This window comes from Armigeres subalbatus, chromosome 1, assembly GCF_024139115.2.
Source record: "Armigeres subalbatus isolate Guangzhou_Male chromosome 1, GZ_Asu_2, whole genome shotgun sequence".
NCBI lineage: Eukaryota > Metazoa > Arthropoda > Insecta > Diptera > Culicidae > Armigeres > Armigeres subalbatus.
Window position 1 is genome coordinate 135,190,955 of NC_085139.1, and position 22,130 is coordinate 135,213,084.

The window sequence follows — 22,130 nt, forward strand, 5'->3', positions numbered from 1 at the left end:
TCCCGGAGTTCTTAGGAATCGGAGGATTCTTAGGAATCCCGGAAGGATTCTTAGGAATCCCGAAGGATTCTTAGGAATCCCGAAGGATTCTTAGGAATCGAAGGATTCTTAGGAATCCCGAAGGATTCTTAGGAATCCCGAAGGATTCTTAGGAATCCAGAAGGATTCTTACGAATCCGGAAGGATTCTTCGGAATCCGGAAGGATTCTTGGGAATCCGGAAGAATTCTTGGGAATCCGGAAGAATTCTTGGGAATCCGGAAGGATGCTTGGGAATCCGGAAGGATGCTTGGGAATCCAGAAGGATTCTTAGGAATCCGGAAGGATTCTTGGGAATCCCGAAGGATTCTTAGGAATCCCGAAGGATTCTTAGGAATCGAAGGATTCTTGGGAATCCGGAAGAGGATTCTTGGGAATCCGGAAGGATGCTTTGGAATCCGGTAGGATGCTTGGGAATCCAGAAGGATTCTTAGGAATCCGGAAGGATTCTTAGGAATCGAAGGATTCTTAGGAATCCAGGATTCTTAGGAATCCCGAAGAGTTCTTAGGAATCGAAGGATTCTTAGGAATCCCGAAGGATTCTTAGGAATCGAAGGATTCTTAGGAATCCCGAAGGATTCTTAGGAATCCCGAAGGATTCTTAGGAATCCCGAAGGATTCTTAGGAATCCCAGAAGTTCTTAGGAATCCCGAAGGATTCTTAGGAATCGAAGGATTCTTAGGAATCCCGAAGGATTCTTAGGAATCGAAGGATTGCGGGAATCCAGAAGGATTCTTAGGAATCCCGAAGGATTCTTAGGAATCCCGAAGGATTCTTAGGAATCCCGAAGGATTCTTAGGAATCCCGAAGGATTCTTAGGAATCCCGAAGGATTCTTAGGAATCCCGAAGGATTCTTAGGAATCCCGAAGGATTCTTAGGAATCCCGAAGGATTCTTAGGAATCCCGAAGGATCCTTAGAAAACTCGAAGGATTCTTAGGAATCCCGAAGGATTCTTAGGAATCCCGAAGGATTCTTAGGAATCCCGAAGGATTCTTAGGAATCCCGAAGGATTCTTAGGAATCCCGAAGGATTCTTAGGAATCCCGAGGGATTCTTAGGAATCCCGGAGGATTCTTAGGAATCCCGGAAGGATTCTTAGGAATCGGAGGATTCTTAGGAATCCGGAGGATTCTTAGGAATCCCGGAGGATTCTTAGGAATCCCGGAGGATTCTTAGGAATCGGAGTTCTTAGGAATCCCGGGAGTTCTTAGGAATCCCGGAGGATTCTTAGGAATCCCGGAGGATTCTTAGGAATCCCGGAGGATTCTTAGGAATCCAGGAGTTCTTAGGAATCGGGAGGATTCTTAGGAATCCCGGAGTTCTTAGGAATCCCGGAGGATTCTTAGGAATCCCGGGACAATCTGGAGAAAGGTCTCCGGGTTCCAGGGTCTCCGGGATTCCTGGGAGTCCTCCGGGATTCTGGATCCTCGGGATTCACAAGTCCTCCGGGATCCTGAGAGTCCTCCGGGATTCTGGGGATCAGGATCCTCGGGATGAATCTCCGGGTTCAAAGAATCCTCGGGTTCTGAGAATCAGGATTCCTGAGATCCTCAGGTTCCTAGGATCACTCCGGGATTCCTAAGGATCCTCCGGGTTCTGAGAATCTCGGGTTCAAAGGTCCTCGGGATTCCTGGGGTCTCGGGAGCCTCAGGTTCTGAGATCCGGGATTCTCCGGGATCTGAGTCCTCCGGGATTCTGAGATCCTCCGGGATTCACAAAGATCTCCGGGTTCTGACAAGGTCCTCCGGGATCAGGTCTCCGGGATTCAAGAGTTCCTCAGGGGTTCCTGAGTCTGGACTCCTGAGAGTCTCGGGATCCCTAAAGTCCTCAGGATTCTAAGGTCTCCAGGATCCTAGATCTGGGGTCTCCGGGATTCTGAGTCCTCAGGTCTGATTCTGGGATTCTAAGGATCAGGTTCCTGGAGTCCTCCGGGATTCTGAGTCCTCCGGGATTCGGGCAAGTCTCGGGATTCAGTCCTCGGGATCAAAGGTCTCCGGGATTCTGGGATCTCAGGATCAGGGTCTCCGGGATCTGAGAGTCCTCCGTTCAGGATTCAAGGTCCTCCGGGAACCAAGAATCCGGGATCTGGGATTCCTCGGTTCAAAGAGTCTGGGATTCCTCCGGGATTCTGGGATCCTCGGTTCCTGAGAATCCTCCGGGATCTAAGGATCAGGGTCCTCCGGGTTCAGGATCCTCCGGGTTCTGGTCCTCCGGGATTCTCAGGATTCAGGTTCCTGGGACTCAGGGTTCTGGGGAGTTCTGGGATCTGGGGTTCTGAGATCACTCAGGTTCTCAAGAGTCCTCCGGGTTCAGGATCCTCCGGGATTCTTGAGAGTCTCCGGGACAAGGTTCTGGGATTCTGGGTTCAGGTTCCAGGATCTCCGGGATTCTGGGATCCTCCGGGATTCAGAGTCTCAGGATTCTCGGGTTCCAGGGATTCAGGGTCTCAGGTTCCGGGATTCATGGGTTCTCGGGATTCAGAGTGGGGTCTCGGGATCTCCTGGTCCTCCGGGTTGGATTCAGGCTCCTCAGGTATTTCTGGTTGTAGTTTCATTGCAGAACAACCAGTGAGGATGACATCGTTCCTCCGGGATTAGTCAGATTCATGCATCTCTCAGTTCTGGGGTGGTGGATTCATTTTGGAGAATACACTGGGATTTGGGCATAAACAAATCATGCCATTCAAGCTGAATGAGCAAAACAGCAGGGATCATTTCATCCAATCGAGGTTCATGCGTCAGTCAGGTATCATCGAGGTATCAAAGATAATTGGATGCAGTGACATTATCCTGTTGGATTCTGGCCGCTTCTAACGGGGGATCTAAGCGAGGGTACTTATGCTCTTCAAGTTAATCACACAAACGTGCGATTTTTAAACAATTTACTTCCTGCAGTTATCAGCTGATCAGAACGATTTTTTGGACCTCACTTCTGCACGGCAGCATTAGTGGCATGCATGGTGTTTACAAAAACGTGCAAACAGACAGGTACAACATTTTGACAAACATCATTAAAAATAAATTGATGAGAATTTTTTTCGTCACTAAATTATAAGAAAAAAAGCATACTTTTTTGCAGCAATACTGAACCACTTTTATCAACATAAGACGTGACATTCTGTCTTTGAGTACGTTCAATGGTTAATGAGATAGAGGTTGGAAAATTGACATAAAGAATACTTCACTCAAGGACTTTTTTTATATTTTGAAATTTTAAGCCACCAATATACACTTGAACCAAGTCACCAAAAATTAAATTTACCAACTACAATTAACAAATTGAGGAATTATCATTGACTAAATGTGCAAAATTAAAATAATATCAGCTTCACGAAACAACGATTTGTTTTGGGTTTTGTCTGGGTTTCCGCCACTGTGGATCGGTCGGCTTAACCATCGTAGCATCAGCGGCAAGCCGTGCTTCTGTTCTATTTTTACGCATATGCATCATTCTTTGTGGCGTTCAATCAGCATAGGGGAGCGCAACTGGTGTGCGGGAAGACGCGGGACGCATGCGCATTCGCTTCAGTCTCTTGCCGTCGGATGAATATTGCCGAAGGAAGCATCACCAACACACATCGCATTGTGGGCGGCAATGTTCTATTTTTAGCTCAGATGGGTTGAATGTTGATCCGAGAAAATGAGATTTGGGGAAACTGGTTCATGAGTATGTATTACGGAAAAAAAAGAAAATTTTGGATAGCTCCGCGGAAATAACGCGCAAAGGGAAATCCCCGGTCTCAATTCCTTGGATATAGCGTCTGCTGCACCATAAACTCGCAAGCTTCTAACTTTATTGAATAATTATGGCTTTTCTATTCAGTGAAGCATATTTTCTTTTGAGCATTGAAGCAATAGAATATAATTTCCTACTTATGTTTACTGTCTACTGAAACTCGGTGGGCAAGTTTGATTAATACCAAGATAAATCAAAAGCTATTTTGTTTCTGCTAACAATCATTAAAGAAAACTGTTGAGTACATATCGATTCTCAACTTATGTATTTATGTTTCATTTCCTACCTCCATCATCTAAAGTTCAGACCTGAATTCTTTGAAATATTCCAAATAATCAGATGGATTCAATTATTGAAATGTCATGAATATAAATATAAACAATACACAGCATTATGTTCCATTGATTATTAGCATGGAAAATATTAAATACAATTTTTTTTAAAGGCGCTTGAATTTTCTAGTATTCAAAATTTTTCTTGCAATGCGTATTATACCACACACCTAGAAAGTTTTGAAAAAAAAAGGCTTACACGAGGATCGAACATAAATCCTCTGAATGAGAGCCTATCACGTTACCATTGAGCTATCTTTGTTTCTTGGAATATTAGTGTTCGAAGAACAAGAGGCTACGCGATTTGCAATAAATAACTATTTTACTACATCAAGCCATAGGCTGCTTGTGCATACGTGCGGTAACGCACCGGGGGCTGTGCTTTGGTTCGGTGGCATATAATCTGAACTGAACCGTTAAAAAGTTTAGTTATATCGGAATATAAGTCATGTTCGGGATTTGAGTCAAAACGGTACGATTGAGTTTACGTCAGGTGCTTTTGTGTCATTTCATTCAAATAAGTCACATGTAATATTCTAATTGTTTTGGTGCGCAGGGAAGCAACTTCATAATCAATTTCAACATTTTATTTTGAATCCTCTGTAAATGCATTCTTCTTGGCGTTGCAGCAAATAACCCATATGGGCACAGTATATGTAAAACATGATTTTCTATGAATATTTACTTACTATTTTTGTACCTTTTTGCTTGCATACCTTCTGTGTGGTTTTTGATAGTTAATTCATTCATGCTATACATAAGTCCTAAATCTTGGACTTCGCTAGACCAAATAATTGGAACCCCGTTCATAGTGACAGCATGTCTGTTAGAAGAATTCAAATAAAAAGCACTCGGATTATGCAGGAGAAAATGAGTTTTGGTAGGCTTCGGAGAAAATTTTCTATTTTTGGAAGTCAGTAGAAAAAGTATTCAAACTTTTCTATAATCCAAGTATGTTTTAGATAATTTAATTCTCTTAGTACGATCATTCACAAACTACAATGACTCATTCTAGAGGTTAAATGTCAAAACGTGTTACAGCAGAGTTCTAGTGCGATTATTTTTCTACAGCTCTGCCTAATAGTTTGTTGTTTTAATTCAACTAATAACAGAGTTAAAGCACTAGTTACTAATACTAAATGATAACAAAATTTCGACCAGTCTGTATAATAAGTTACTGCAACTAGCACTATAACTCTGTTATTAGTGCAATAGAACCAACAATTAGGCAGAGTTGTAAAAACCTTCGCTCTAGAAGCCCTCCACATATCACTTTTGAAATTTAACCTCTGGAATAAGTTATTGACAAACTACTAAATTATCAAAACTATATTACTAAATGATCGAAAATAGCCTTGCTATAATCCATAACAAATTACACGAAGGTAAGCAACGATTTTCGATTTTTCGATATATGTTATCATCACGATATAAAGTATTGCATAATATGAGTGCTGTTTTTTAAGATTGACCCGATTTTGAACAAACATGAAGTGAATTTTTGCAGACCGGTTCACACATATACACGTTTTCGGTTTTTGTTTTAGATTTAATAAAAGATATTTTAGTTACTAGATAAAGATTGTCGCTTCGGTTCCCTTTGTTCTGCTGTCCGGAATATGTTGGGTATCAAGCTGTCAAATCGTATGGATTTTCCTTCTTTGACATTTAGCTCTCCTATCATTGCCGGCAAAAGATGTTCCGGACAGCGACGACAGCGACAAGCTTTATCTTGTAACTAAAACATCTTTTGATTTAATCAGGGGGAGAAGGCGGAGCACTGAAGCCCTACCCCGACATGTGCGACATCTGGATTTGGTTCTAAAATGTAAACAACAGTGTTAATTCTCTACCACCTTTTTGTTATGGCGAGGCAATTTTTATGCACACTTTTGTTTTCGATATTTTATCATGCAGCAATATAACGATGTGGGATGCTTGAGATACCTGCTTGATTATAGGGACTCGAAAAAGAATTTATTTACAGTAACTAATCGAATATAAAAATGTTCACATTAACGATTGCGCCCTAACACCGGTTCTAAGCTTCGATGCAGAGTACACGAGCTTTGTTCGCCAGTGACAGGCGTATGAGGCCCTTGGATTTAATAGTTTAATAGGAAAGCACTCGAAAGTTTGACAAATGGAAACATTTGTTTTTTCTCTCCACCGTTTTTTTTGCTTTTCAAAGCAGACGATACGAACTTTTTCAGAAGAAGTATGTGTATGTGCATGTGTGCAAAAAAATCTAACTCATTTTTCGAAATTTTATCCTGAACCGATTATTTAAACGGCGAATCCTGTCCCATTGTTTCACATTAAAAATCAGCCCGAACTCACTATGGGCTCAAAAGTTATGGCCAAAATACAATTTTTTAAACTATGCCTGAAACTCGATTTGTGCAATTGCACAACCTCATCACATTTTCCGGGCACCGATTTGCTTGCAACAAATTGCATCCGGCAGCAATTATAACAAATGTGAATTTTCAATTCAATCTATCTTTATTTACGAGATCTTCGACCCTAGGCCGGTTCATCTGGTATAAATAAATGTTGCCATATATCTAGTCTTATTCACTAATTGTTATTTTAGACTTTTCATATATGTTTATCAACTATTTTGAACGAGCGAGAAAGGCATCATCACCGCTAGGTGGATTAATCAGGGTTTTTTTTAAGACGAAACTGATTGGGAATCGGCGTACGCCATTTTACGAAGGGTATAAAATGCGGTACCTTTATCTAAAGTGGCGTCACAACAAGTTTAAAAACTATCTGAATAAAAAAATTGCTTCTTTTCTTTTTAACAGCAATGAAGTAGAAAGTTATGTGCTAAAGGGTACGGGTATACTACAAAAGTTCAATGTAATGGACGCAGTGGTTCATCCCACAAAAAAATCCTCGTTCATGCTAATGATCATTAGTGCACGATAAATGCAAACATTTATAAACGGGTCTGAGTTTTTATTGCACTGCATTTAAGTCACCTACCAACGGCGGCAAATAATAAACGGAAAAATGATGATCTGTTACCATATGAACGTGTGTTACGATTAGTGGGGCTGATACCTCATTGATCTTTAAAATAGACATACCAGTACTACACAAACCTGCACTATATCTAATAAATCTATCTGTCCTTTGTGACCCTATCTTTTACTGCACCGGACATGAACTAATGCTTTTTCTTCCGCCAATCATTTCGTTCCCCACAGAAAATGTGTCGTTTTCGGATATTTTGGGCTCATCACAATCATCGCAATCTACCTCCACCTCTTCGTCACTCGGTGCCAGCATCAGCAGCAGTAACAGCAACAGCTGCATTCTATCATCAGCCAAAAGTGGTGGCACTCAACAACAGCAATCTTCGCTGGCATCCTTTTCTTCCCTCGGATGTCCGGACAGTGCCAGCAGCATCCTGAGTATGAGTGGACCAAACACTGCCTCGTCCCCTGTTATCAACACCAACGCCAATCCATTCAACTTCTCCGGATTGTCAATGTCCAGCTCCAGTCTGAGCTCACCGGAGATTGGTAGCAACAGTGGCAACGGTGGTGGAGGCGGTGGTAGCGGCGGACAATCGCCAACCTACTATGGCAGTGGTAGCGTGCAATCATCGAAGAACTACGACGATTTTCGGGTAAGTGAAATTGGAGAAATCGCTATACGTTTACCTCTTCCTTATGTTCGTACAAGTCAATTAAGAGAAGAGTCAATTGAAACAGAAAGGTGATTAAAAGTGTGAAACTAAGTTTTTGGCAAGTGATTTGGAAGTTTTTTTCGGATACGTGGCCTTCACTTTCTTTCAACATGGAACGGCATGATGGCAATTGGCCAATAGCGGTAGAATAACCGCGAACATCGTTCTAACTTTTATTTGGAAACTGTTGCGCTTCTATATTATTTATAGCTGCTCCGAATAATCCAATTTGTGACGAGCCAATTGAAAGAACGTTAAGTTATCATTCATACTGACTTCTGTTACTAGTATTTTTACTTATGTTTTCGAATGATGATATGAGTTTAGTGTTTCAGTTATCTGAAACTTTCTTTAAATAAAGCTTTGCTACTAAAATGCCGTTGCTCATGTGGTTACGTTTAAGTAAAAAGTCTTACAAAACTAAACAGAAAACATCCAATAATCAGTCAAATGTTTAGTGAAATATCTTTACTTGTAAGAAAACTTAGTTCAATTCCATTGCCATGGAAAATACATTATTATTACTTAAATTTACCCAATTTTGAAAATGAAATCTTCATCATTTTCTGTACAGTAATGAAATTATGGAGGCTATAGCAAGGCTTGATTATGAATCAAACTTTTGTAAAATGCTGAAAACTGTCTTATAATAAGCAAATGTTAGCTTTTCTCGAGATTGATAAAAATATGGTGATTAAAAATTCGAAATTAGTGGAAGCCAAAAATTGTACCCACTTAATCCGAAAACTAACATCCTAAAAATCTCAAATAATATCTAATGTAATATTCAAAAAAAACTAGAATAATTTCTATACTGAACACATTTTTATTTCCAGTTCGAAAATGACATCAGTTTGCCCGGATCGAACGGGTCGAACAGCTTAACCTCGGAGACGTTGAAGTTGCTGCAACGCAATATGAGTGCATACGACTGCTCTCTACCGACATCGCCAAACTCATCTTCCACTGGCATGTGTGCAAGATATTTCCGCGGTTCGCAGCAAAGCAGCGACCTGAATCACAACTTCGACACAAACAGCACATCCTCCTTCTTCGGTGGCAATCAGTCGCTGTCACGTTCCAATTCCCCGCCCGACAATGACCAGTCCAGTCTGCTGTCCAATTTCGACAGTGCCAACATTTTGGACATGATCAATTATCTCACCATCAACCAGCAGCAGCAGCAACAAAACGGACATAACCAGCAGCATTACAGTAGTAGCTCTGGCAGCAATAGTAGCAACAACAACAATAACACCAACAGTAGCTCCCAGTCGTCACAGTACAATCAGTTGTCGAACCTGAGCCAGTTCTATCAGCATCAAACGCAAGCGGGATCTAATTTCGGAAATGGGAATTGCAACAGCCAGTCAGGTAGTAACGGATGCGGTGCCAACAATTTGACAAGCGACTACGAACGGCTGCAAAATCTGCAGACACTCAACACCTTGCGTCTTTTGCAGCAATCGCAGCAATTGTCGCAATTGCAATTGCAGCAATACCAATTCAATCAGCTTCTGCCAAACTACAACAGTGCACAGGTGAGTTTCGTATTTTTGATAGCCTGATTTGAATAATGTTCTGTTTGCCGTACGAATTTGGATATCTATAACTGTAATTGAAATATTGGTTTTTGTCCTTATGACGTATTTTCATCACGTTATGATTCAGCTTATGACATTTTATGACAAGCATTTTTTTAAGCTTGTCAAAAGCAAGATTTTTTCATTGTCATACTAATTGGGCTGAAGGGGCTCAGATTTTCATGAATTTTTTCGAAGCAGGGTGTCGTGACCCTTTTTTTATCTGGGTAACCCATGTTCTAAAAGTTTTGTCCAATGTAAATTTTTAAGTTTTTTATAAACTGACAAAAGTTTTTCACGAAATTTTCCACAAAGGATGTTAACGATCATTCAGTAATTTGCGTTTGATCATTTAGCAGTTTGTCAATAACACATTCCAGAAGCTGAATTTCAAATTATGTTGTATGGTGGACTTCTAGTGCGAAGGTTTTTCTACAACTTTGCCTAATGGTTCGTCATTAGAATTCAACTAATAACGGAGTTAGAGCGCTAGTTGCAGTAACTTAAACTAAATGATTGAAATTTTTGTTATCATTTAGTCTAAGTTACTGAAACTTGGCACAAATTGGCCTCTATTCAAAAAGGAAAAAGTGTACATCTTAAAAATTTGAAAGACTTTAGGGATAAAAACAAGGATGTTATCGATCATTCAGTAATCTGCGTTCGATCATTTAGTAGTTGGCCAATAACTCATTCCAGAGACCTAATTTCAAAATGTATTGTATGGTGGACTTTTAGTGCGAAGGTTTTTCTACAAATCTCCTAAACAGGTCGATGTTCGAATTCCACTATTAAAGGAGTTACGGTGCTAGTTGCTATACTTATACTAAATGATAACAAAATATGCAATCATTTAGTCTAAGTTACTGCTACTAGCGCTTTAGTTCCGTTATTAGTGAAATTCAAACAACGAACTGTTAGGCAGAGCTGTAGATAAACCTTTGCACTAGAAGTCCGCTATACAACATATTTTGAAATTTAGGCTCTGAAATGAGTTATTGACAAACTGCTAAATGATCGAAGGCAGATTACTAAATGATCGATAACATCCTTGGATAAAAAAAATCTCTTCCCATAAACATTTTGATTTAAAACGGTGTAAAATGTGACCTTTGCCAGTTCAATTTACTTGGGTTTTCATCAAAAACTTTATTTTTGTTATTTCTGATTCTTTGTTCTTGGGTTATTGATTATTCAAAGTTGGTGGTGCCGGAAAATTCGACAATTGAAAGAAATAATTTAAAAAAAAATACTTCAGAATTCACCTCCTTCGGAATTTATACCTTCCTCCTGGAAAATTATTCAAATCATTCATTTAGAAACACATTTATGAATCCCTCTAGAAATTTCTTCGGAAATACCTTCCGAATTTCCTTTAGAAATACCTACGGAAAATATTTTGGAAATTCTTTCGGAAATTCCTTTAGGTTTTGAAAATTCGCATAGGAATTTCTTATGAAATTGGTTTAAAAATTTCGTTGGATTTTTTAGGAATCCATTTAAAAGTTTCGTCGGTAATCTCTCTAGACTCCAGGAGATCCATTAAGGTATTGTTTAGTTAGTACATTCCTCCAGAAATTCCATTAGGAATTCCTCCAGATTTTTATCAGAATTTCCACAGAAAATTACTATAGAAACTACTTTAAAAATTTCCTAGGAAATTCCTATAATTTATTTTACGGAAATGCCATAGGAAACTCCTTTGAGAATTCTTCCGATTTTTGTTATGAATTCCCTTGGGAAATAAATTGGAAAGTCCTTCGAGAATTCTTAGCTTTCGTCGTGCAACCAAATCGTTATGACGACATATTTTTTTCTCTTTTCTGTTTTTTATTCGGTGTTAATCTAGAATGTAAAAAAACATGATAATAAAGGAATAAAAAAAAGGTTTTTATTAATCCTTTGTACTAATGAATTTGAAGTAACGTATAAAGCCGTTATAAATGTTATCGATACATTTAAGTTATCAAAGTTCCTACTATTTGTGTATTTGGCTTTATATATTGAACCAGTCCGTTTCCAGCAATCAATTATGCCAAGAAGTGACGACGGAAATCGTCAAAACTTTTGGCTGCGCTACTATTTTCATGTTATGCATCGAAGAAACCGAATAGGTGTTGCGTCGTGCAATTTTATTACGAAGGTTTAATTCTCAAAGGAATTTCTAATAAAAATCCGACTCCAGGATTTATCAAAATTGGCGGGATAACAGTTTCTTTTCATGACAAAATTTGGCGAAAACTAATTTAACTTTTTTTTTTTTGCTAGATTATCTTATCTGGACCCCATATAGAGGGAATAAAATGTTTTAAAGTAACATTTAGCCTATTTTAGGGGATATTGGGGCTCTGCCTACCAAAAAAACAAATTCAAGGATTTTTTTTTGTTCTCTGTTATTTTATAATTGTTTGTACATTTGAAGAAAATGTCTTTTAGATATACAAAAAACAATATTTCGTATTTTTTGGGATATTTTTGTTTGTTCAGTTTTACGAAGATTTTATTAAATTGATCTAATGAGGAAATGTGGGACACATTTCGATTCAAATTGGAGTATTTTGGAGAGACATCGAGGGGTTCACTTTAAAACTGAATTTTTGGAAGGCCTGGAAAGCCGAGTGCTGAATATCAATCGGTAAATTAAGATAATTTATGTCTGTATATATGTATGTCATGTATACACTGTGTATTGATGTGCGTAGTTTTGTTCGCATGGGCGTGTACAAAGAGCATAAAAATTGCCTCACTCGATTCGCTCACAAAAGAAGATGTATTCCGTGGAGGATCTTCTTCCAGTGTTTCCTTTAAAAATTAGCCTAATGGGCAAACGCGTTCAAAAACTATGTCCAAAATACTATAATTTCATAAAGTGTATAAAAAACACATTTTGGCACTCGTACTCATCCGATTTACTCGCAATAAGTTTTATACGACGGGGATTTTAGCATTGAATACAAATAAACATGAATGATAGGACATATCCACCTACCAGTGCTCTTTTTGACTTTTCTTATAAGAAATTTCCTCGAATTAGACATTTTTTCAAATAACTCTAACTTGGAAATGTGCAAATATGTGCAAACTTTCTCGACGCTCCCTAAAAGGTCTGCTGGTACTTTGAAACGTAAAGACTGTATCGAAAATAAGTTATCCACATTATTTTATTCGAATAAAATCGGATGAATTTTTTAAATTCATTTAAAATTGCCTCGCAATATATGTTTATTCTGTTTGTTAAGTTTTATGAAAAAATATAATAATGAACAAATATTGCACTATTACAACATTTATTCAAGCATTTTTCTTCCTGGTCATAAATCGCCATAAAATTGCCTCGTTTTAAAACATGATTACTTTCTTGTCCAAATTCTGGTCACTAGATTTTGATTTTCTTCTTTTTTCCGACATGTTAGCGAATGTGTAGTTCCCCAAGCATGTTGACCATGAATTTTTACCTTTGGGGTGGATAGCGAAACGCTTGGTCAAATTATCCATCTCGATCCTCTTCTTACGGAGCCATGCGTCCAAAACTCAAATTTCCATATCACTTTCAATTTGGGATACATCGGAAACAACAAATTGTCAACAAAAAAACAAATTTTGATTTAAAACTTAACATATGAATACGTCGAACGCAGGGGAAAACAAATCAATAACTTCCTGAGCTTTTGAGTAGCAACACTAGGTATGAAAGTGGATAACTTATTTTCGATACAGTCTTTAGTATATGTGAAGTAGCGACGACATGCGGCGACGAAAGACTTTTTCTATTGTCAAAATCGTCAAATTTTCAGAAATTTTCAATCAAGTGTCCAAAAACAACAAAAGCATTTTTTATGAATGTAAAATGTGCTATGGGAAGGTTTTAGTATGACTATTAATAACTTACTTACTTACTTATGGATCCTGTACACCTCCGGTGGTGCAAAGGGCCGACTTGAAAGATCTCCATCCTGAGCGATGCCCGGCTATCGCTTTAACCTGTTGCCAGGTTAGATTTCGGTCGACTTCTTTTATTTCTTTATTGAGGCTTCGCCGCCATGAGCCTCTGGGTCTGCCTCTGCTGCGATGTCCCGCTGGGTTCCAGTCTAATGCTTGCTTACAGATTTCGTTTCCGCCCCTACGTAGAGTGTGGCCGACCCAGCCCCACTTCCGATCCCGAATTTCTGTTGCTATCGGCCTCTGGTGACAACGACGATGGAGCTCGTTGTTTGAGATCCAGTTGTGAGGCCACCAGGCCCGAATTATATACCGCAGGCATCTGTTAATGAACACCTGCAGCCGTTGAGTGTTCTCCACTGATACACACCATGTTTCGCTGGCGTATAACAGCACAGATTTCACGTTAGAGTTGAAAATTCGTATTTTGGTGCGTTCACTTATCTGCCTGTTTTTCCAGATATTTCTTAAACTCGCAAAAGCAGCCCTTGCTTTCTTGATCCGTGCGCCTATGTCGATCTTGGTACCGCCGTCTGACGCCATTTGGCTACCAAGATATTGGAAGCTTTCAACATTCTCCACTGGTTGCCCGGCTACTGTGAAACTGGAAGGAGTCACCGTGTTTACATCCAACGATTTGGTTTTGTTGACGTTGATGACTAAACCTGCCGAGGAGGAGCGATCGGCAAGGTCGTTGAGCTTACTCTGCATATCAGAGCGCCGTTGCGCGAGTAGTGCAACGTCATCCGCCAATTCGAAGTCGTTTAGGTGCTCCATGGTTATAGGCTGCCATAACAGCCCGCGGTTTGGTTCACGGTCAATCGCATCTACCAGAATCTCATCGATTACGATGAGGAACAGTAACGGTGATAGAATACATCCTTGCCTCACACCAGCTACGACCCGGATAGGGTCGGACAGGACCCCATTGTGCAGCACTCTACACGAAAAGGCCTCGTACTGTGCCTCGATGAGGCCGATGATTTTCTCAGGAACCCCCTTGCGTCTCAGGGCGTCCCACATATTCTCGTGATTGAGACGGTCGAAAGCTTTTTGTAGTCAATGAATACCAAGTAAAGGGACTCTTGGAATTCGTTGACTTGCTCCAAAATGATGCGGAGCGTGACAATATGGTCCACACAGGATCTTCCGGCACGGAATCCGGCTTGCTGCCGCCGGAGAGTCGCATCGATCTTCTCCTGAATCCGGGCTAGGATAATTTTGCACAGAACTTTGAGAACGGTACACAGCAACATAATGCCTCGCCAGTTATCGCATACAGTCAGGTCACCCTTTTTGGGCACCTTCACTAAGATACCTTGCATCCAGTCGACCGGGAAAGGTGCGGTGTCCCAGATATTACGAAATAAACGATGCAGTAGTTGTGCGGATGTCATGGGGTCAGCTTTGAGCATCTCGGCTGATATGCGGTCGACCCCTGGGGCTTTATTCGATTTCATGCTTTGGATGGCTGTTTGAATCTCTAGCAGTGATGGAGCTTCGGTATTGACACGTGTTATACGTCGGATCCTAGGCAGATCATGCCGAGGTGGTGATGGCCTGGTTGGCACTTGAAAAGTTGTTCGAAGTGCTCGAACCAGCGTTTCAGCTGGTCAGTTGGGTCGGTCAATAACTGATCATTCGCGTCTTTCACAGGCATCGTTGCATTCATCTTCGCCCCGCTTAAGCGTCGTGAGATATCGTAGAGGAGGCGAATGTCCCCGGTTGCGGCGGCTCTCTCCTTCGTCGGCCAGAGAGTCTGCCCACGCTCGCTTGTCCCGTCGACATGAGCGTTTTACTTCCTTCTCAAGAGCCGTGTATCGTTGACGGGCTAAGACTTTGGCTCCTCTCGTTTTCGATCGCTCTATCGCGGCTTTGGCTTCTCTTCGCTCCTCTATCTTCCTCCAGGTCTCATCGGTGATCCATTGTTTTCTCTGGGTGCGTAGTTCACCCAGATTGTTCTCGCTGGTGGCGATGAAGGCATTCTTGATGGCGGTCCATTGGTCTTCCACGCTGCCACCTTCCGGAATATCTGCAGCACGCGTCTCCAGTTCTTCAACGAAGGACCGTTTCACCGTGGCATCTTCCAGTCGGCGTGTGTTGAATCGTCGTCCAACTCTTTCCTCCTGCCGACGAATCCGCGCAATGCGCAGGCGTATTTCGCCGATGAGGAGGTGATGATCAGACGCGATATCGGCACTACGTTTATTCCGTACATCAAGAAGGCTCCGTTTCCATTTTCGGCTGATGCAGATGTGGTCGATTTGATTTTCTGTAAAGCCGTCACGGGAGACCCACGTGACCTTGTGAACCGGTCGATGAGGGAAGAGCGACCCCCGATCACCATGTCGTTATTACCACAAAATTCTGCGAACAGCTCTCCGTTTTCACTCATTTCTCCGAGACCATGGCGTCCCATAATGCGCTCATGGTTCGAGTTGTCGGATCCGATCTTCGCATTGAAGTCGCCCAAACAGATCTTGATATCACCCTTCGGAATTCTATCTACGACGGCATTGAGTTGACTGTAGAAGTTCTCTTTGTCTTGCAGATCGGCAGCATCGGTTGGCGCATAACATTGGATTATAGTAAGGTTTCGGACCCGTGTTCTAAATCTGGCAACGATTATCCTTTCACTTATAGGTTCCCACTTCATAAGCGCAGAGTGTGCCTGAGCGCTTAGTAGGAAGCCAACTCCGCGATGCCGGGGAGCGTGTTCACCTCGTAAACCAGAGTATAGCAGAACTTGTCCCGACGGCGTTCTGTGTTCTCCAAAGTTTGGCCAACGGACTTCACTCAGTCCCAGGATCTCAAGCTTCATGCGGCGTGCCTCATTGGCAAGTTGTGCCAATTTACCCTGCTGGGCTAGGGTTAAAACGTTCCATGTTCCTATTCGTGTCCGTTGTTTCGCGCTAAGAGTCGTCGCCGTAAAATCAGTCCGTATTCTTTCATTATCGGATTCTCGAACAAATTGATGTTTCGGGAACAGTAGGTTGTTGGCCCAAGGTTCCCTATCCACCGGGATGGGGCTGCCATCTTAGGTATAGCTTCCGGGGAATAGCATTTCATACTCAGCCGCTGGATGCCAGAACAGACGCTGTTGGAGCCGCACCTCCTTGGTGGACAGACGCTCGATCAGTCGGGTCAAATTTGTTTAAAGTCCCACCCAACACCAGGACTAGGCTAGTGCGCTTTGAGCGGCACACGGTCGCTTTGATAGGGCCTGCTTGGGGACACATGCAGCTTTTTATAGAAGTTCAACAGAGCCCACTGTCGAACCCCACCACATCCTAGGCAGACCCCACAGGACGCACCCTCTCACTCTAGCTGATGTCAGAAGGACAACAGTGCCCAGGCTGCACTACCAGCTAAGTACGCAACCCTTAGCTGGCGGTCAATTGTCATCGGAAGACCCGTGGAAGCGTGAGTATTGGAACTTGTGAGGACCAGAGCTATGTTAGGCGCCCCTTCCCGGATGTCAACTCACCATTTCGCAGCCCGACTATTAATAAAGCTAATAAAATATAACATATCATACGCAGTAGGAGTGTGTTATTTACGCATTTTTGGAATTCAACTCTCTCCACATTTTTCACTAGGATCACTTTGACGCCTCTAACAATATCATGTTTTGGTGCAATGTTGGCGTGTAAAATTTAACTTCAGTGAAAATAGTCAACTTCTCCACTGATCGCAGATACCCAGTCAATGAATTTTCATACAAACAGTGTCACGAAAAGCAAGCCCTGTGTTCACAAATTATTTCCTGTGCTGTTTACCCGAGTAGCACACTTGTTGTAGACCAGTTTCTGTTACACATTTAAGACCAAATTAAGTCACATATGAGTTGCTGAAACCAAATCAACCCGAATTGTGCTGCTAGGGTATAGATAATAAAGTAAGAATTCAATTTTCGGGTAATTTTTCTCAATATCGAACAAGTTTGCAGAAATTGTTCACAAGGAAAACTATTTCACACTGTTAGCTGAACCTTATTTATGAAACTCAGAATAATCCACCTAGCGGTGATGGTGCCTATATCGTATATTATAAAATGTAACAAGAAAAGCACATAAGAGAGGTCAAAATTGCACTTTAGGGAGATATATTTAGTTATTTCCAGGGTTTCGACTTTTCGCTTCAATGGGATCAAAACAAGCGTTTCTCGGGCCAAGGGAGAATCTTTTTCGTTGTTTATATGGAGGATCATCTTTCACCCACCCAGTGTTGTCCTACACTCTGTGCGAAAAATTCTGCTCTTTGATTTTACTCCATCTAAACGATTTTATATTCTTAGTTAAGCAAGTGTAACTAATAGAGGAATAGTTGAATTTTCTAGGAGGATCATCTTTCACCCACCCAGTGTTGTCCTACACTCAGTGCGAAAAATTCTGCTCTTTGATTTTACTCCATCTAAACGATTTTATAATCTTAGTTAAGCAAGTGTAACTAATAGAGGAATATTTGAATTTTCTAAATGTCATGTCCAACTATTGAAAAAAATGCACACCAGAGCTCAGGAGCGCGCGCACTGAAAATACACACTGGAGTGTTTTCACTGGAGTGTATTTTCAGCGCGCGCGCTTCTGTTGCTCTGGCGTGCATTTTTTTGACAGTTTGACATGACATTTTGAAAATTCAAATATCCTTCTATTAGTTACACTTACTTAGTTAAGAATGTAAAATCGTTTAGATGGAGTAAAATCAAAGAGCAGAATTTTTCGCACTGAGAGTAGGACAACACTGCACCCATCAATATTTTCTCTACAATTAACCTTGGAATATAAACGAAAATCTTGCCTATGAGATGAAAATACTTTTTTGTTTCATCACTTTTACTTCTCACTTACTTTTCGCGAGAATTATCACAGAACAACTACAAAATTGTATGGCCGCGCCGGGATTCAAACCTAGAATAGTAACAATAATAGCCGTAGGGATGCGCTTACTTTAGCCACACCACAACGCTATCTGTATGGAAGCATTAAGTTATTTGGCCCACATGAGGTAGGGGGAATGACGGCTTTGGCAGGTTTTGTTCTATTATTGGCAGGGAGGTTTTTTATGACTGACTAGGCTCAAATTTGGACTAAACATTCCTTGCATATCAAAGAATATTGTGGCCAAATTTCATAAAATTTGGTTGACAAAAACCCCCCTGCCAATAATAGAACAAAACCTGCCAAAGCCGTCTTTCCCCCTACTACCATTTGCATTTATGATGCCACGAAAAGACTTGTAACATTTTCAAAATGCTACAACCCAAAATACTTCATTTTGGTGTAAGTTTTGCCTAAAGAAATATACTAGTGACAGTAAATGTAAATTACATGCAATAACTACACTTGTATTATATAATAAAATTTTGCTTTATTGCCACAATTTCACCAACGACCCTAACCAGAATTTAATTGAAGTACTAGATTGAGAGATATCGTTAGAGAAGATTGAATATTGCTCTCGTAGATAGGCTCCACTGCTCGATATGTATCCAAGCACAGCCACCCCACTGGACCACGAGAGTATTCGTGGAGGCAAGCTCACGCGCCTCACTATCACACCCTACCCAAAATGATATGGATGGAAAGAACCCAGAAAATCGCATGATCGTTACTGATGAGCTGATAGTGGTACCTAGAAGCTATATAAGGGACAAGCGTCCCCCACATGGGTCTCTTAGATCCTGGGAAGCCAAGATATACGGTGCCAAGTATTTTAATATACAGTGTTCAGCAAGTGTGAATCCGTTTTCTTTACCGGTGATTATTGACCTACGTTTACTCGCTCGGAAAGTTTTATCCGATAGTGAAATATATCACACGGTAGATTCACAAAAGACGTTTTAGTAGTGTGACTACTTCTAAAATACCTAGCATGCCACAGACATTAAAAGTGTAGTGCAAGTTGTGCTTTTAGTGGCCACCTAGTGGCATTCCTGGTCCTCCTAATAGCTAACGTTGAGGCCAGTTAGTCGAAGAGGTCGTCTTCCGGTTTGTACGTTTAAGTCGACACGAGTGGGAATTGTCCGCGAGTTTTGACCGGTTAGACAAGGTGTCGCACTGCATGCTAGGTTTAATTCCTCCCGAAGAAAAGTGAAGTGAATTGTGAAGCCTTCCCAGATGCGCTGAACTGGTCGTACGTTAACAAACGACCTGGCACCACCAAGTTCGATAATCGAACACCAGCCCTGCGACGGGTGAAGCGATCCAGAGAAGCAGTGTTCCAGAGCGCGGCGGAAGAACGGTGGCCGGAACCGTGACAGTCTTGGTGACGACGACAACGATACAAGTAGGTGAAATCTTCGGGCAGTGAGTGAGTCGAATTAGTTCTTTTCTTAAATAAAATCACTAGATTGAGAATAAATATAGCTTTTTCTTGGGCTTGGTGTTAATCTCAAATTTAACGATTAAGTTATTGCATGCGCCGAAAGAAAAGTTATTTTCAGGTTGAGAGCAAAAATTTATACAGGTGAGTCTTTCCCCAGCACGTTGTGCCGACCCTGAGAGGTTATAAGAGGTGAGCTGGCTCGGGACGTAAGGACGTCCATGCCACAGACGCATGGGCGTCATTGGTAGTTACAATTGGCGATCCTCGGAAAATAATCAAATTGTATGGTCAACCAAACAATTTTACTGTGCTTGGGGGAGACTCACTATTCCTCTTTCATAGCTCTTCGTGATTGAATTGATTTTGATTTCAGTATTTGCGATTATCTAAGTGGTAGGACAGTCCGTTTGATCTAGTGCAAAGCGGCAAAAGATTAGCTACCTGAATAGCAAGCCGCACAAACATCTATTGTTTGCGGGTTGAACGAGTCTCTAAAAAAGGGTAAACCACGCGGTTCGAAACGATTGCTCATCTTATCATTCTTTTGAGCCGAATGCATCTATTGTTGAAGTTGTTTGTCGCGATTTGAAACAGTTTTGAGTTTGCTTTGGTGCGTTTCTAGGTTCTAGCAGCATTATTAGCAGTTTTTATTGGGTTTCTTTTGGGCAGCAATTCATCATAGGATGACACAAGTAGGTAGCAGGGCAATAGCGAATGTAGAAGACTTGGAGGCACACTTTGGTGACCTTCGAGTCGATTTTCTGAACGAAGACGAACTTGATTATGAGTTGCGAATCAGGGGAATCAGTTGCGAAGAAGGCGCCCAAATGGTTCGCAAGCGCGGAAATCTAAGAGAAGTTCTCAAGCGGGATCGAGAATCGGTTGTTAAATTAGAAATCAAATACGAACTTGATCCAGAAATAGATTATGCGTCTTGTGTGGATAAATATAATGCTCTGCTGGATAGCTTGGATGGTGCGAAAACGTCACCACCGCGATGTCAATCTACTATGTTACATTTAGGCACTAGGATTGGTAGATTGATGCATTATGTAGATGAGACAAAGCAGAATTTTCTGAAAACGTTTCTCGATCAAATTATCGAATGGCTTAATTGTTTCTTCTATCAGAAAAGGGAAAATCAGAGGACAGATAGCGTTGATAGTGATTTTTTGGTTGGTGATTTACTAAAAGTACCTCAAAATTCTGTAACGAACCAAAGCGAAAGCGTTCCGGGATTGGATCCAGTCGATAACGATTTAATTCAGTGTTTGCAAAGATTAGGGTGCTTAGACCCAGCTTCAAGCTCGGGTGATCAGAAGAGATATCCGTGATGCCATGCTCACATTCGAACATGAGTTGTACTTATTACGAAAGTACAAACAGACATCGCAAGCGCGAGAAAATGTAAGATGTAACGTGCCTACATCCGTTACACACTCGGTTCACGTAACATCGAATAGCACTAGAATATCAAATTTAAACACGACAGTGGTCAATTCTCTTTCTTCTCCCAAGGTAACACCATCAGTCAGTGTACCTTCACCACCGTCACTCAGCTCATTTCATCAGACTAATGTCTCAATTCCTAATGCTTCTAATCATTACTCAGTACCTCATCTCTATGGCGGTGTCCCTTACTCATCGTCAGCGTATGGTTATCCTACGCCGTATACAGGCGCATTTTCAGGAATGAATGCTTCTTCCATGATTCCAACTGGATGGTATCCAAATGTGTACGGTAATAACCTAGGGGGATATCAAAATCTTCCAGCTATTTCATACTTGCCCCAGCACCTCCCAAACTCAGTACCCATGCCGGTAGTTTCGATCATACCACCTATTTCGACTTTCAGCTCTGTCGCTCCAAACCCATTGGTGCCACAGGTAGCGTCTATTCCCACTCAGTCTCATCTGTCGAACGTACCTATGAATGCGTCGTACAGCCATAAATCATTGCCTGTCTCGAAGTGGAAGCTGGAAAAATATGCCGGTACCGATCAAGGCAGTAGCTTGAATGAGTTCCTGGTATTGGTGCAACAATTGTCGCTCGCTGAGAGAATCTCAGAGCAAGAATTGTTTGACTCTGCATTCCATTTATTTACGGGGCCTGCTTTGAACTGGTTCATGTCAATGAGTTCCAAAGGCTTATTAAGAGATTGGGACCATATGGTGGAGGAATTGAGGAAGTCATTCGTACATCCAGAATTAGATTCTCTGGTTCGCTCAAAGTTTATCAACGTCGTCAGCAAAGAAACGAGTCGTTTCAAGATTACTATTACGACATGGAAAAACTGTTTAGGTCAATGACGGTGCAGATGAATGATACCGAGAAGTTGGATGTAGTGAAGCGTAATATGCGTGGCGACTACAAGAAATACCTTCTATGGAAGCCAACAACGACTTTACAGCAATTAGTCGAAGCTGGTCGTTTGATTGATGCATCAAATTTTTCTCTCTACAATAAAATGT

General features: G+C 41.2%; 1 protein-coding gene across 7 annotated transcripts in view; it reads left to right on the forward strand.

Annotated features, from left to right (window-relative positions):
* Nucleotides 1-22,130, forward strand: part of LOC134205158 (ras guanine nucleotide exchange factor L) — a 139,711-nt gene that overhangs the window by 84,825 nt on the left and 32,756 nt on the right. For all 7 annotated transcript variants that reach the window (XM_062680141.1, XM_062680136.1, XM_062680139.1 and 4 more), the window contains exons 4-5: nt 7,325-7,749; nt 8,646-9,350. In XM_062680141.1, the coding sequence (XP_062536125.1) occupies nt 7,325-7,749; nt 8,646-9,350 (1,130 nt within the window). The remainder of the gene's footprint in view (nt 1-7,324; nt 7,750-8,645; nt 9,351-22,130) is intronic.